The 16,177-nt window shown below is 50.8% G+C and overlaps 1 protein-coding gene across 7 annotated transcripts in view; it reads right to left on the bottom strand.

Moving 5' to 3' along the window:
* The window catches only part of SEC16A (SEC16 homolog A, endoplasmic reticulum export factor), a 35,940-nt gene that overhangs the window by 1,796 nt on the left and 17,967 nt on the right, over positions 1 to 16,177 (bottom strand). For 4 of the 7 annotated variants that reach the window (XM_070595315.1, XM_070595311.1, XM_070595313.1 and 1 more), the window contains exons 9-30: positions 15,794 to 15,855; positions 15,551 to 15,689; positions 14,872 to 15,111; positions 13,444 to 13,541; positions 12,966 to 13,047; positions 12,639 to 12,756; positions 12,326 to 12,437; positions 12,038 to 12,143; positions 11,298 to 11,438; positions 10,115 to 10,228; positions 9,663 to 9,855; positions 8,857 to 9,102; positions 8,253 to 8,335; positions 6,873 to 7,025; positions 4,917 to 4,997; positions 4,656 to 4,712; positions 4,419 to 4,530; positions 3,867 to 4,004; positions 3,506 to 3,600; positions 2,520 to 2,594; positions 1,930 to 1,989; positions 961 to 1,038 (exon numbers count right to left, since the gene is read on the bottom strand). In XM_070595315.1, the coding sequence (XP_070451416.1) occupies positions 961 to 1,038; positions 1,930 to 1,989; positions 2,520 to 2,594; positions 3,506 to 3,600; positions 3,867 to 4,004; positions 4,419 to 4,530; positions 4,656 to 4,712; positions 4,917 to 4,997; positions 6,873 to 7,025; positions 8,253 to 8,335; positions 8,857 to 9,102; positions 9,663 to 9,855; positions 10,115 to 10,228; positions 11,298 to 11,438; positions 12,038 to 12,143; positions 12,326 to 12,437; positions 12,639 to 12,756; positions 12,966 to 13,047; positions 13,444 to 13,541; positions 14,872 to 15,111; positions 15,551 to 15,689; positions 15,794 to 15,855 (2,583 nt within the window). The remainder of the gene's footprint in view (positions 1 to 960; positions 1,039 to 1,929; positions 1,990 to 2,519; positions 2,595 to 3,505; positions 3,601 to 3,866; positions 4,005 to 4,418; positions 4,531 to 4,655; positions 4,713 to 4,916; positions 4,998 to 6,872; positions 7,026 to 8,252; positions 8,336 to 8,856; positions 9,103 to 9,662; positions 9,856 to 10,114; positions 10,229 to 11,297; positions 11,439 to 12,037; positions 12,144 to 12,325; positions 12,438 to 12,638; positions 12,757 to 12,965; positions 13,048 to 13,443; positions 13,542 to 14,871; positions 15,112 to 15,550; positions 15,690 to 15,793; positions 15,856 to 16,177) is intronic. The other 3 variants (XM_070595318.1, XM_070595317.1, XM_070595316.1) reach the window with 1 other exon arrangement.

Below are 16,177 nucleotides of genomic sequence, written 5' to 3'. Positions count from 1 at the left end.
GGGCAAGACGTAACGGGGGGTCTAGGGAATAGGCCAGAACAGACCGCTGATCTCAGCAACCAGGCAGGGTTTGCTTGTTGTGTTTGTGCAAGCCCATGACAAGTGGCCAAGTCAGGATCACATCTTGGCGCTCCCTGGAAAGGCGTCTGCAGTGTTGTCGCGGTGGTGAGATGTGAGGCCAACCCACGGTGGAGTGTCTCAGGACTCCAGGGAGGACACAGGGAAGCAGCGCCCAGGGAGGCAGTGGACAGAACGCTGGCCCTCACTCTCGTTCCCCCGCAAATCCCAACTGACATGGAAGTCGGGGGGCTGCTGTCAGGGCCGGAACTACAGGTACAGGAACGGGGGCAAGAAGACAGCAACCAATCTCGAGGCAGGAAGGCAGGTGGCTGGCCAGGTGCTAACTTGGGGCGCACCAGTCCTTGGGGGGGGCGCTGAGAAACAGCCTCAGCTGCAGCAGCCAGGAAGCAGAGGGCAGCAGGGGGACGAGGGCAGGGCGCGGCAGAGGAGGTGGGCGCAGCAGGCAGCGAGGGCGAGGCTGCGTCAGGACGGCCCGGGCGCAGGGGAGGCATCACATCCTGAGTGCCGACCCCATAGACCTCTACCCCACTTGGCTCCCCCACCACGGGCAGCCAGTCTCTGCCCAACAGGCAAGAGCCTGGGAGGGAGAAGAGAGAAGGCAGAGGGAAAGAAATAAAAGGAGACATTCCACAACATTCCCTGACTGAAGACTGAAGGACACGAGCTCCCAGGTGAAGGGCAGCCAAGGCCACACGGTGGAGGGAGTTAGACCCACACCAAGGCGTGTCAGCAGGAAGCCGCAGGACCCTGCGGCGAGCATCTCCACTAAGGGCAGTGGCGGAGACGGGAGAAGGGGTCAGCAGGCGTGTGAGGGTCACGGGCTGGGGGAAAGGCCTTCTTCCGCTTCCCGCCCTCCAAGGAGACAGCGAGGACACTTACTTGTGCAAACTGAGCAGGGTTGTAGAAGGGCACTGCTCCTCCGGAGGGACCCCCAACAGGGGGGGCATCACCGGGAGCCTGAGAAGCACAGAGAGTCCATCTTAACAACACAACATCACACAGCGGTTTGTTTCATTTGCAGATAGAGACACTAATGCTGGGTAAGGTTTTATAATACTTTTAAATAAGCCACAGAAGCAGGTCGAAGATACTTCTTGCAACACTGGATTTAATTATTTAATGGGTCACAGAAAAACGACAGAAATCCAAGCAACATGCAGAGTGAAACACTTTAGAAACCAGAACATGCAAAAACGAGGCGTGCCCAGTGCCAGGACGCGGCACTGCACCAGGCGTGGTGGTTAGTAGGCATTTCTGACTACTTCAGACCCAAGTGTCCAGCACAAATCCAGTGTTCAACAGGCACATATAGGCGGACGGAGCCCTTGTGCTGAGCTGGCGGGAGAAGCTCGTTCCACGACACACACACAGGATGAAGTATTCCTTTATTCCCCATCCGGACTGGCCACAAGACAGTGGCCACTGGTACGCTTGGCCTGGCCCAGAATAAACTTTCTCATGGTTGCTCAGAAAAAAGCGATTCTCCCTTCCAAATGAGAGCATCCTGAGCCTGAGCTCCTGAAACACACTCACAGACATGGTGAGGCTCCGCCCAAGGCCAGGCGTTTGAAAAACCCCATTCAGAAAGAGCACAGTTACAAAGCTCACCCGTTCACTACGAGCATTTTGGGGTCACTTCAGTTGTCCGTGTACCCAGCTATCTAACAACACCCTGTAGGGATGTGTAAAGAAAGGAACACTGCATCCTTCGTCGTAGGATGGCTGGGTGAGACAGTGGGTGATGTTAGTGACACATGCACAATGACAACCAGTGCAGCGAGCTTAAAGGAAAAACAAAGGTGACCCAGTTCAACTCTAGGCTCAGTGAGAACTGCCAGCCACAGGTACCTGATTAAAATGCTGGCTGACTTCACGCGATAATGAGCTCATTGAGCTACAGCGCGAAAGCTACAAAACAGCAAGAACACACACAAGATACAGACAAGTAAAAAATCGACATGCGCGTCGCTGCTCCAAGCTGTCGGTTTAATTCCAAAGAGCTTTATGAGGCCATCAGAATCAATACAATTCAAATGGGAAAGGAGCCAGAGTTAGCTTAAAATTCCTATTTTAATGAACTGTTTTTATTAAGAAACAACCATGATTTGGGGGGGGGGGGCGGTCTGTGCAGCCCTTGGCCTAGGCCAGCCTGCCCTCCTGACGCCTGAGAAGCCCACACTGGGATGGCCATGCCAAGGGAGCGTGACAGGAACAAGAACCCTAACTGCGTGCTCTGCTTGGAGCTCCAGACAATTTTGCTGAAACACGTGTGATTTTTTTTTTTAAGGTATACAACACTTTTCAAGTTCTAAAAAGTTTCTATACTGCCTTTTCCTACTCATTAACATTCATTTTTAAAGGAAAAGGCCACCTGGACAATAAAAACTCACTTCCTCAGCCTAGATTTCAGGCAGACGCGCTTATCTGGGCGCCCTTACCTCTCCGCCCTGGGAGCCGTCCAGGTGCGAGCGCGGGGGTTCAGTGCCAGGGAGCGAGGCCGCAGAACTCAGTGCCTGCCAGGAAAAGAAGAAATGCAGCAGCTGCCAAGCTCCGGCGCCTGGGAACCATCCACACAGGACAGGGCACCAGGGAGTGGGGCTGGCCAGCGGGCAGACCATTCTGCTCCACGCCTAGGTGCCCCTTCTGAGAAGTCACAGGAGGAAAACACTCTGCGTGCGCCTGCAGGGCACAGTCGTGCGTCTGACAGGTCCCAGCAAGAACAGCTCCTCTTTGCTGAACACCTACTGTGTGCCCCTCAATGGCCTTGGGGCCTAGTGTAACTGTTATCCCATTTCACAGTGCAAGAAACCGGGGCATATGAAAGCTAAGTGACTTCCTTAAACAGCTAACTAACGGGGAGCTGGCGCTGAAATCCAGGTCTACCCAACGTGAGAGACCAGCCTCTAGATGATTATATTGCACATGTATGTTTTAAACGTTAAAAAAAAAGTTTCCTTACTACTACGATTTCAGTAAAACAAGATTATTATATAACATCTATGTGGTTTAGTTTGCAACTCCCTGGAGGATATTTTTTTTTTTTAAACTTTTTGCTTTTATTTTTTTTTCCTTTTTTTTTCCTCCCCAAAGCCCCCCAGTACATAGTTGTATATTCTTTGTTGTGGGTCCTTCTAGCTGTGCCATGTGGGACGCTGCCTCAGTGTGGCTTGATGAGCAGTGCCATGTCCGCACCCGGGATTCAAACCAACGAAACACTGGGCCGCCTGCAGCGGAGTGCGCAAACTTAACCACTTGGCCACAGGGCCAGCCCCTCCCTGGAGGATATTTTATAGGAAAGAGCTTTCCGACCGAAACGGAGGGTTCTGTGTACACAATGGATACCGAATCGCAGAAGGTCAGGGCCGACTTTCTTGGGCGGGAGGCAAATCCTCCCCGAGCGCCATGTCCCACTGCCCCTGCTCACCTTGGGTTCCGAGGCAGGCTCTGGATCGGCCGGCCCCACTGCTGGGACCCACCCTTCCCTGCCGGCCCCCTCTGTAGGCGGTGCTTCCTCTGCATCTGTGAAGGAGACAGTGTGGGAGCCATGGTTCTGTCCAAAACATCTCCGGGGGGTCAGTGACAGAGGTCCAAGAGGAAGAGCTTCACACTGTGCGCTCCCGGGGAAAAGGGGATGAGCCCATCAACAAGCATGACGAGCCTCAGGCTCTCTGCACACTGGCTGGGCCATTCTTCTCAAAGGGAGATGAAGGCCAGAGGCTCTCAGAAAGAGGGCCAAAGGTTAAGAGGCCAAGGGCTAACAGCTGTGCTGCTCCTGCATCGCCTACCTGAGTTTGGGCTGAACAAGTGAGCTGGAATCGGCAGCGGGGCGAGTGGAGCAAAAAAATCTGCAGGAGCAAGAGCCGGTTCACTCCGCTGGGGCCCCCCTGGGTTTAACACGTCCACGTAGCGCGCTCTGCTGCCAGCTGGGATGGGGAGAGGAAGCAAACTCAGGTTGGCATACCGCATGACCCGGCTCCCAGCGAGCTCCACCTTCCTTGTGTCGGAACAGGTGTGAAGAGGGAGCCTCTCCACAGACCACATTTGCTTGGTCTCTGCCCTGGTGTGAGGGTTCTCATTTCACACCATGATGCTACAGTGCTGCATTTCTGATTCAGCAGACTCTGCTCTGCTCAGTAAGAACGGTCTGCTGAGGAATGTTTCAATGCTCTAAAGAGCTGGCGTCTTCCCCCATGGATTTATCTGCATTAAACCAGCATTCCCTTCTGAAGGTGACAAACTACCGTCTCATATACACACTATGGCCACTAAACTCTGGTGGATCTGTAGGACAAATACATTACCCGAACAAACTTTAATCTCTGGCTGGACTCTGTTACCTGCTTTTCTAGAGAACATGTTCACCGAGGCTCTGGGGGGCCCTCCAGGACCAGGAGGGGCAGCTTGCGGAGCCCTGGGAAGCGCGGCTGGAGGCGGGGGCGGAGGCTTCTTCTGCAGGGGAAAGGCCATTGGAAGTCTGCTCAGGGCCCAAGGCCCCCAGGGGCGCTCCACAGACTGGGGCTTCTATTGTAGGAACCTTCCTTCTAGTCATACAAATACCTAAAAGTCCAACTTACCTCTTCTTCGGGCTCATTTATATCCACCCATCGGTTCTTCTTTTCATCCCAGACAATCTGCCACAATTGTGAAAAGGAAAGAAAAAAGGCAGTGGATAAAGCTGAACAGAATTAGAGTCTGATGACTTATGATACTTTACAACTTCAGAAGACATCTACTCGGGTTTATTCTGAAGCTGAAATACACTCCGCAAACAACACCAATGGTACATCACAAAAATACCTACTGATTACTCAAGCGCCACATTTTACGACACTCACCGACTTGTTCTTGTCGTCTGGCAAATAAGCTTCTGTCCTTTTTTTTCCAGGTAGCCAACGAGAGAACCAGGATTCACTACTCTGAATAGAAAAACCATCAGAACCACCTTGAAGACATCAGGCTGAGTGAAATGAGCCCGACACAGGACAATCCTGTAGAACTCCGTTTCCATGAGGGCCGAGAGGAGTCAACCCCAGAGACAGGAGGTGGGACGGGCCCGACACAGGACAATCCTGTAGAACTCCGTTTCCATGAGGGCCGAGAGGAGTCAACCCCCAGAGACAGGAGGTGGGACGGTGGTGCTGGGGCTGGGGGGGGGCGGTGTTTAATGGGGACAGAGCTTCAGTTTGGGAAGATGAAAGTCCTGGACACAAATGGAGGTGATGGCTGCACAGCATCATGAATGTACCTAACGCCACAGAACTGTACACTCAAAAAATGGTTAAAATAGTAAATTGTTACGTATATTTTACCACAATTTAAAAAAATCAGAACAATAAAGTGCCTTTTGGAGCTTTTCATGTCTAAATACCAACAAATGAACAGTCTCTGACATTCTCTCCATCTGAGGCATGGCAGGCAGGCTGGATAAGTCAGCGTGGGACCCTCTCAAAACAAGTCCCTCTGTGTCCCCACGCGGGAGAATCTAGGCATTAGGGAAATTTACTTTACTCTTCACATATGCCGTACTTCACGTCTACTAAAAAAAACAGAAAAAAAAAGCAGCAGCAGCAGCTCCATACACATACACCGTCTGCACCCCGTCTCTGACTCCCACAGCGGAGGAGACGAAGCTGCAGTGGCAGGCTGCAGGAACTTGTGTGCTCACGACTTGCTGGAAGGGCCACAGCTTATCTCATGATTAGCACACATTTTGCATTAAATTTATGTTTACTTAAAATCCTAGCCATTAAAGAAAAATTTGATAAGCTGAACTCTTAAAATTAAGAACCATTTTCTTCATAAGATACCATTAAGAGAGTAAAAGGGCAATCCACAGATTGGGAGAAGATATTTGCAATACGTCCATCTCATAGATACTGGTCTCCACAATACAAAAAGGTGGCCTGCAAATTACTAACAACCCAATTCAACACGGGAGGAGACCTGAGCCAGCACGACACAGAAGACGACAGAGAGGTGCACTTGGGTGTGAAAAGGTGCCCCGCATCATCACCCATCAGGGAAAGGCAAATAACCACAGCAAAGTATTGTGGACCCCAGCATAAGGGCCAAAATGAACAGGACCGGCAATCCAATGCACATGGGACAAGGACTGGACCGCAGGCGATGTGGAACAACTGGACCTCACTGGCTCAGCTGCTGGAAGGGCCACTGGGTACAACCACTCAAGAAAACTGTCTGGCAGTACATCCTAAAGCTGGACGTCAGCCATCCGTCCTGTGTCCTAAGCATCCACCCAAGAGGAACAAGAGGAAGAGGGGCCTCTGTCACAAAGACACAAGGCCGCTCACGTGGCTGTACTCATAATAACCCCAAACGGAAACAAGCCCACATGTCCACTACTGGGGGAAGGATGAAGAACCGTGGCACGCGCATCCACAGATGTTACTACACGTGGTAAGCAAGAGTGAGCTTCCTTTACGTAAAGTTCAAGAGCAGCCAAGACTAATCGAAGGTGACAGAAATCAGAAGACAGGTCTTCTTCTGGGGCTGGGTGCTGCCGGGTCATGGATGCACAGGTCCCTCTGGGAGCCTGGAACTGTTCTAATTCTGCTCTGGGTGGTGGTGACACGTGGACATAGACACAGAAACGACCCTCAAGCTGGTCTACACATTACACGCTTTACTGCATGCTCTTTATATGTCAAAAAATGTTTTGCTTAATTAAGAAAGAAACGAATGCCTTTTCTTGCTGCCAGTGTGTGAGGAAAGTTTTCTGTGGGAGCTGAGCGCCCCACCCCGCACCCAGCCAGACATGGGCTGTGTGGTACCTTCTTAGGCTCCTTGGCCTCTTTTCTAGCTGTTTGTACAGGTCTCTTCATTTCAGGAGTGGACGTCAGAGGCGGAGGAGGCTGCAGAGCACCCGAGCTGGCACACTCCCACACTGGGGGGATCTCAGAGTCCTGCGACATCCTGGATGAGCCCTGTCCCAAGGCAACACAGGAGCAGGCTCACCTGGGGCAGCTCCCCAGGAGCCCTTCAAACAGCACTGAGGACAAATTACTACAACGATGAGAGAGAAGGGAGGAGGGCTTGGGGCAATTAGCCCTGGCTCCCCTGGCCCGACTGAAGGAAAGCCAGCCTGAAGTTAATCAGCAGCTTTATCAAGGGACCAGATAGTGTTCAAAATGCAGATTCTGGGGTTCAACGGGAATGACTGGGCTGGAAGAAACGGAATACATAAATGCTCTGAGGATAAGACTGGTTAGAGAAGGGGGTGGGAATTTTAAAAGACAGAATTGTCTTTAGAAATATTTATCCCTGGGCCGGCCCGGTGGCGCAGTGGTTAAGTGCACACATTCCACTTCAGCGGCCCAGGGTTCGCCGGTTCAGATCCTGGATATGCAGACATGGCACCACTTAGCAAGCCATGCTGTGGTAGGCGTCCCACATATAAAGTAGAGGAAGATGGGCACGGATGTTAGCTCAGGGCCAGTTTTCCTCAGCAAAAAAAGGAGGATTGGTAGCATATGCTAGCTCAGGGCTGATCTTCCTCAAAAAAGAAAAGAAAAGAAAAGAAATATTTATCCCTGGGTTAAGACACTGTTTTCAATACAAACTCTCATTTTCAGTTTTCCAGGGACAGAATATTTTAACGTTAGAACACATAATGAAAGTTGAAACTATAGCAATTGCCTACTAGTGGGACATCCATAAAAAGCTGGGTATCTGTAAAGAAGGTTCCCGAATGCAGCTTGTATAAAGACGTTTGTCCCTCACGGTTGATCAGAGCAAACAGAGGTGGTCTTTATACCAAACATGTCTGATGAAAGGAATCTTGATTTCAAGAAAACCAGTGACAATTTTAGGGATTCTACTATACAAAAAGAGATGCAGAAATCAGGAAGTTCTCCATTTTAGAAAAGCTAAAATTAACAAGGCAGTTTCGTTATAGGTGGGCATTTCTTCTCCTTAAAGTAACTATTTTACACTATTAAGTTATCTTTTTCCATATTAATGCTTTTTACCAACTCCATATTTTAAGGATTCAAGCTATTCTGGAAGTGCTTTCTCTTTAAGAAACAATTTACAAGATAATCTCATAACTTTCACTATTATCTTTCTACTTACAACTGAAGGACATCGAGTTTGGGTACCTATCCAATGAAGCTTATGGAAAATAAAAGGCTTAAAAAAAAGTGTCAGAGTACCGGATTAGCAAATTTTCCACCAAAATCCTCTTCTCTTAGCTCCGAAAGTGAGTTTCTAGGGGGTGCCTCTTGTGGCGTCACTCCTGCCGAAGGAAACAAGACTACCATGACCACAGTGCCACTGAGCACACGACCAAAGGAAGAGAGACACTGGCGCGATGCCCCCACAAGGGGACGCGGGACGCGCAGCTCCTCACCGCGCACACCCTCCCCGGGGCCGTCTGCAGTAACCAAGGTCGAAAACGTTCCCGAATACGTGGAGATAGTTTCTTCTCTAAAGCCACGCCTACATTCTGCCTTGTCCAAGGAGATAAAGACAGTCAGGCAGAGATTAGGGACAAGGACCACCAAATCGGACTTTCACACAGAGGCCTATAGCCCTGGACATCCACTTACACTTCACATCCTAACAAAAAGCCAAGTCTCAAAAGAAACTAGTACTGATATTCAATTAACCCATTCAGCCTAGAACTTCTAGAATCTTTGGTATCCATTATGTAACTTGTTTCAAGTTCAAACAACTTAAGTCGCTTTCACCAATGACCTCCTTCCACACCAAACCCAATTTAGCCCTGCTCTCAGGACAGCATCTCAGCAGACCCACCTGGGTCCTGGCTCCTGGCCTCCTTCAGCAGGGGCTCACTCTCCTGGAGAGATGGTACACCAGGTGGCAGGCCAGGCCCTGGGTACAGAGCTGCAGGATCAGGCCCAGAAGGCTCTGGAAAGCCAAGTGCAGATCCTGGGGGACTAGAGCCAGACCCCCGCTCAACAGGGCCTGGGGGCGGCGGCACCGGGAACATTGGCACCCTGGCAGGGATGGCCAGCTGGCCATCGGGGAGCGTCGGTGGAGCTGCATGGAGACAGCGAAGAGAATCTAAGGTTACTGAGGCTACCTCTAGTCACACGAAGAAGCTGACTGGTGTTGCTGAACGATTTAGCACACGTTATTTTGCAGAGCCTCATTTCTTTTATTGAGGGGCAGGAGAGCCAAGCATCAAAGAGCAAGTGCTGAGGATGCTGGGACATCACTGGTTTGAGGAGAAGCAGAAAATCCACTTCTTAGGACCGAGGGGAAGCGTCGTTAAATGTAACATGGAGCATGGGCTCAAACCCATAGCATGACTCCAACACAGCCCGGCAGCAGCCGCCTGGCACAGAGCCCTGGGTTCACTGAGTCCTCTCCTCCACCTTCCTCCATGTCTGGGGGTCAAAGGCCACCCACCTACTCCTATGGATGTTTAAAGCCATGAGACCCGATGGGCTTATCAAGGAACTAAGCACAGAGAGAAAGAAGAAGACCGAGGTGATGGTGTAAAACATCCCCTTGATTCTCCTGGCAGAACAGGAATGTTCCACGTTCGGGGGAAAGAGGTACGTGGGCCACTGCTTCTCCAGTGGCGGAGGGCTCACCTGATGGCAGCAGCCGCACACCCTGGCCCAAGTGGTCAGCACTGGGCACAGGCGGCACCAGCAGTGGGTTGTCAGTGCCCAGGCCGGCCGGCTGAGCGAGTCCTGGGCCGTCATACTGCCCCGCCTCGGAGCTCGGTGTGCTGGGACAGCGCTGGGGGAAGGCTCCGTCCTGAGTCCACACCGCAGTACCCTCCTAGGGGAGAAATACCTCAGGTGCTTCCGACAGTCGGACACCATGGAGCGCGTTCTGGCACTCACCCCACCGCCCGCTCCCTCTCTCTGTGCTTCAGGAGAGCCTTGCCTTTCCCAGGAAACAAGGGCGTTCTGACAAACATTCGCACCTCTAAAACTGTACTGCTGACACCTAACTCCTTCAGAGTGGAAACAACAGGGCACAAGCCACCTCATCGGATGGCTCCGCCAAGTCCCTCGACTGAAAGCAAACGCCGCACCTTGAGCTGCTTCTCTGCACACTGCAGCTGGACCAGCCAGGCGGGCTCCATAAAGGACTCCTCCTCCGGCTTCTCCTTCAGCTGGGGATCGAAGAGTCGTAACCGGGAAGCAACCTAGAAACACATGAAAAATAAAGGGCTCTTACTACTGGGGATGGCAAGCAAAACAGTCTTTTCAAAATCTATTCTAATCTGGAACAAATGTATCTTCAGTATTAAACTGGAGATACAGTTTTAATTAACTACAAAAGTTTTTCTGAAGTGTGCCTATGTGACACGCCCTTAAATAAACATATATATGTGCTGCTGATGATCAGAAAAAGGACATGGGACACTGGAGTTCACTACAGCAGACCCGTCTGCACAGAGGCCAACAGTCCCTAGCTGACCTGGAACTGAGCCTGCCTGCTACTACCATCTCATTACAGAGACTTGACTTTACTGACCAAAATGCTGAACTGACCTAGAAATAGACATACTCTGATCGGGGGTGGGGGTGGGGTGGGGGGATGGAGGGGGACAGTGGGTGGGAATAGAGGAAACAAGTTTGGCCTTGTATTAATAACTGCTGAAGCTGTGGAATGAGGACAAGGATTCATTAATTATTCTATTTTTGTAGATGTCTAAAAATTCCCAGAATAAAAAACTTTTTTAGGTATCACAAAGGCACATTTTCAAAAACGAAGCCCCCGGCGGGTGGGGCACATACTGATGCAGCCACTTTGGTGCTGGGGGTCACCATGTGCTGGGCACTGTCCATCCCTGTCTTGTCTACACTTCACAAAGCTCTGAGAGGCCAGTCACACTGTCTCCGTTTTATTAAGCAAGAAACTGAGGCTTGCAGTGGTGCAGCCAGGACCCAAACCCAGGCGGCTGGCTTACGCTGTTAACTGCTAGACTCGCTGCCTTGAGACACGAACTTCCTGGAGACGGGGGTCCTTCCGACTTTGAGGCTTACTGCTAAGTTTGCGGACTGGCACGAGGAACCTGAAGGATCCCTATGCTAAGATGCAGAACACCAAACACCTGTCTGAGAACATTCAATGATCTTAATTCGCTCCAAAAGTCAGTCCTACAGACATGAGCACCCAACGACCACAGCTCACTGCCAGGTCGAGCAATCCTGACTGCCACATCTTCCCCACAGCCCAGTGTGCAGGAAAGACGTGCGAGAAGACGTTACCTGGACCAGCTGGCTAATCAGCACCGGGGAGTATTTGTGGGGTTGCATCAGGATGCTCTTAGCAATCACTTCACAGTAATGAAAGGCTTGGGTAGCAAGCCCCATTTCAGCCAGGCGGCAAGAATAGATGAACTTAAACACCTAAAATGAACAAACAAAGCTTAGCCATCCTGTGGGTATTCCCCAACTTTCTAACATCACCCTACAAGCTGAGGACTATTCTGGATGTTTCATGTATCTCCTTGTGTCTCCCCCAGGCGTGCCCACAAGAGTACTAGTCCTCATTCCCGGAGATGTTTCAAATCAAAGTAACCCACCAAGCTTCTAAGAAACTCACCTTTTCTCCTCAACACCCTCAGAAGAGCCAGCAGGCTCGGTACTAGAGCGCCCAACTCAGCAGCACTCGGGACAGCCGCTCCCAGGGAGCCGCAGACTGTCCAGTGACCACCCTGCTAGCACTCCCTTCCACAGATGCTTCACACACACGCACTCCTGGGTCAGACAAATGCTCCCATAACACTCAAACAGCTGATAAAGAAGTACTGGAAACCAAATACTCAAAGCTTTCAATTTGTAAAACAGTAAGAACCCAAACACGAGTCCCCAGTCCAGCAGGGCTTGGCTCTGGAGCCTCACCGACACTTCCAAAGACGCTGCATCACCTTCTGTGTAAGAATGCAAACCCTCGACCACCAAAGACTGGTTACCCACACGGTAACATGAGCACGGCCCCCACTGACCTGGAAACTGGGCAGGGGGCAGGTCTGTGCCCCGAGGGACTGAGCATACTCATAGGCTTCTGTCCTCTGAATAGCCTCATTGGTCGCAAACTTTGAAAACGGCAAGCTGTTGAGGAAATGAGCTATTTTAATCATCATGCGAGTGACCCAGAAGTGTGTCAGGCCATGTGATGAAGACACGAGGCCACTGCTTCTGGCTCCGCATGTGCCATTTCGGGGTTGGCTAAAGGAGGGGACGTGTCCTTTCTAAAGGAAAACAGCTACCACCACATTTACTCGATTCCTCACCTGTGGTTTGATCCAATTAAGACAAGTTTTGTGGTTTTCTTTGTATAAACCCCAAATCCAACTTGGGCCATGAGGTAGCAAAAGTGTGCAGCATCTAAGAGGCCTTTTGAAGCTGAAGAGACACAAAGTAGGCCAAGTCTTAGTTCACGGGAGTCCTTCCAGAAATCAAAGAATGCCGACAGAGACACCAGAGACATGCCCGACGAATGGAAAATCTTCTGGCCCTTAATCCCCCCTGAAGATTGCTTGCGCAATCAAGGCCTCTGTGCTCCGCTGCACAACAGTACAACTTCCATGTCTGCACCTGACCTACCTAAAGTGTCACCCATCGTGGCCATCGTCCTGGATTCCACATCCATATTGTTGTTCAAGTTGGACAAAACCATAGCAAGATGTGGCCTCCAATCTCCCCACTTCTCATCTCCACAACACTAAAATCAGAAAAAAGCAAAACAAAACAAACCTTTATCCTTGGAAGACTGTCATTTTAATTTTGTAATGGTTGAGCTCAATGAGCATCATGAAAAAGCAAGAGCAAGAAAGACACTCAGGTCTCTCTGCTGTGATGAAATCCTTCACGGGAGCAAGCTCTGCACAAGGTCGCGCCACAGGAGCGCGGGCTGAGAGCCCCCACACTGACCGTGGACGCGGCAGGCATGCGGCCCGACATCAGCTGGTAGACCGTCTGCAGTGGGTCATTGATGGGAAGGCTGTTGGCGAACCTAGGCAGATGTGAAAAGAGAGAGGTCTAACTGGCAGGTTCAAATACAAGCCTGGTCTCACGTCAACCCCTTCAATGACTGGCGATGCTCAACCTAGGCCAAGCACACCATCTCAATCTTAAAGAAAAGCTGTAAAGGATGACTGAGGAATGTACTAAGATTTTATAGAATTAAAAGCCAAGCAGTTAATAAAAATCTTTTAAAATCCCTCAGCAATACACCCCAAGGAAGAGGGCTGAGTAAGCCCGCACCCGTGCCTGACAGCAGCACAGCACAGACGGCCCAGCTCTCTCTGGAAAGAACTACAGACAACTGTGCGCTTCCAGAGCCAAGAAGCCTCCCCAATTAGACCAGCAGGACACGCCCAGAAACAGTCCACACAGTAAGATTCCTTACCTGGTCATGACTCTCGCGTGCGTCCGGCCGTCCATCTTACTTGCAAGTAAGAGAGCATGACCCCATAAGCCATTTTTCATCGCAGACTCTAAAGCATCCTGCAAAGCATTTTAGTGGGTGCCTGAATTACCAGAGGAGCTCCGTGACGGAAGCAAACAAAAGCAAGGGACTGTGTGTCGCTACACACTGTCAGGAAGAAAAAAGGACTCAACTGCAGATAAAAAGCAAAGGAATCGAAGGCCTCCAAGCACACTGTTCACCATTCAGAAATGAAAGAAAAGTCCATTTTTCATTTATTTTTCCTAGTTGCAAAGTCCCTGTGGTAGTAGGTCTGTGCATATGTACACTGCTTTTGTTACGTATTTGCAGCAGAAAGAACAAGCACACCAATGAGAAACAGGGCAATGGAGCACCACTGCCATCCCCAAACCATCTTTTCCACTGGGAGAAATGCCACACCAACGTTAACTCCCCAGTTTCAGACGGTACATGAGGCCTCCATATGCATCTTCTCAACATGGAGAGAGCCTTTATTAATGCAGCCTCCCCTTTATCCAAAATAACCTGGGGTATAATCGAGAAAACTTCTGAATGGAAGCAAAAATGCTACAATGGGGTAAATATGTTCATCAAATCTAAGAGATCATATAATTTCAATCAGTTCTAAAATATCCACATTAAGATCATTTATTTATCAAATATGAGCTTTCTTAGTTCACGACAAAGAAGTACCAAGAACTCTGGGCCTCTCAGAACTCTGCCATCAGAGCCACACACGCGTGGGACGTGCTCAAGGCATGTGGCGCACCCCTCCCGTGCGTGCACCGTCTCAGCCCAGTCACTCTGACCTCCCCCTCCATCTGCACAGCTAGAGCGAACTTCCACTCTTTGGAACTGTCGGTGCCGATACCTGTGTGTGGCTTCAGAGGTGCTCTCTCCACCCATCCTGCCAACACCCAGCCCCGCCTCTGACCTGCAGCTGTCTCTGACCAGCTCATGCTCGGCACAGCTCCCACCCAGCACCCACCTCATTTAACAGACTGTAAGCTTATGCCTAACTGTGTGAGAACAGGTTTAACTTCTGTCGTGTGCACATGTTCATCCCTGAGACAACTTACACACAGCAGGGGCATAGCCTGAGCTCAATAAATGAGTTATCAGTCGAATGACTGAAAGGTGGAACATGCGAGTCTTTGACACTAGCAATATTTAGAAGAAAATCAGTATTAACACCTTCAGAGAGATGACATACAAGGTGGCAGACATTCTTCACGGAACAAGACCCACAGCACCACATTACAGTCAAGATGCTGACGCTCCTGGGAGCAGGACTCTGTCCCTCTGCCATGGCCATGTCCTGGCACCTAAGCCACCAGCGGGGGACACCAGGACACGCCTGTGGATCGCATGGATTCCAGGCCTGCTTACCTTCTTACGGCCATAGAGCAGCAGCTCTCTGAACCTCTCAGTCTCTTTTTCAAGAGTGTTGGTGGTGGCTGCCTGACTGTCAGTGAGAAAGGAGAGCTGAGCCTCCCCAGACTCCTCTTCCTGCTCCAGGACCTCGTTAGTAAAATCAATCAGGTTGGCCTCATTGGGTGACTTCCCAGGAAGCCACACTGTTCTGTGGTCTCGCAACAAAAGTTCCGCAATGTCTGTTCCCACCACGGTCTGTGAGGGTCGGCAAGGAGAGGAAGGAGAATGAAAGACTTTACCAGGAATAGAATTTCCCAGAGGAGTAATAAGATGGTCCTGGTCCTGCTCAGGTGAGGATCCAAACAGGCCTCCCCAGATGAGCACATTAAACCACCACGGGCACAAACCACCACTCCCAACGAGACCAGCAGCAAGACGGACAGACCACAGACAACAGGACAGGCCAACAACGGTGGGCTCCAACCTCCCCTCAGCCCTAACCACACATCCTTCAGTCTCCCACTTCCCCAAATCACTGCTCAGGTGCTCTTCCTGAGTGAGCCCCCAGATGGCAGCACCACTCCCCACGAACAGCCTGGGACAGGAATCCTGCCCAGCTCCTTTGGGGGCCCGAAGATTCCCAAGACTAAAGGCCAAACAGAAAAGTAATTCTAAAAGTAAAAAAGAAACGTACCCCATTCTGTCTGCATAACAGAACAATAAAATTCCAAAGAAGACTTGCAGACTCTTTGTCAATTAAACTTTCGTTCTGCAAACATTTTGTGGCTTTGTTCTGTGCAAAATTAATAACATCCACTTTATGGGTGTCATCTCTGAAAAAAGAACACACACTCAGTGAACAGCAACAACTGCATCTACGAGGCCAAGCTCAGCAACTGCCAGCAGACAGGCGCTGCAGACGCTCGGGGGGACGTACCTGGCGAGGGGCCCGGGGAAGGACCGCAGCTCCTCCTGCTCCGGCGAGTGCTGCAGCAGGGTCTGCGTGAGAACAGGAGGGGACGAGAGAGCAGCTCACGGGGCAGGCACAGACCATTGCCTGACCCACGTCTCTGGCTACACTCAGACTGAGTTATAGACGCTGTTGCTGAGGATGCCTGCCCTCCATGCAGGGAGGCCAAGGCTCCATCACCAGGCCTGGGCATGTGTGGTTTACAACAGTGATTGTCAAACTTTATTTTAAGCAGTGGGATCCATTTCTCCTCCCAAACTCTGAAGCAGGGCCCTAAAATCTGTGACCAGAGAGGCCTGCCGGGGCTGTAGAATGGGGTGTCCCCACCAGCATCCAGCATATCAGCAGCAC

Source organism: Equus przewalskii, chromosome 26 (genome assembly GCF_037783145.1).
Source record: "Equus przewalskii isolate Varuska chromosome 26, EquPr2, whole genome shotgun sequence".
Taxonomy (NCBI): domain Eukaryota; kingdom Metazoa; phylum Chordata; class Mammalia; order Perissodactyla; family Equidae; genus Equus; species Equus przewalskii.
This window is presented reverse-complemented; position numbering and strand designations above follow the sequence as displayed.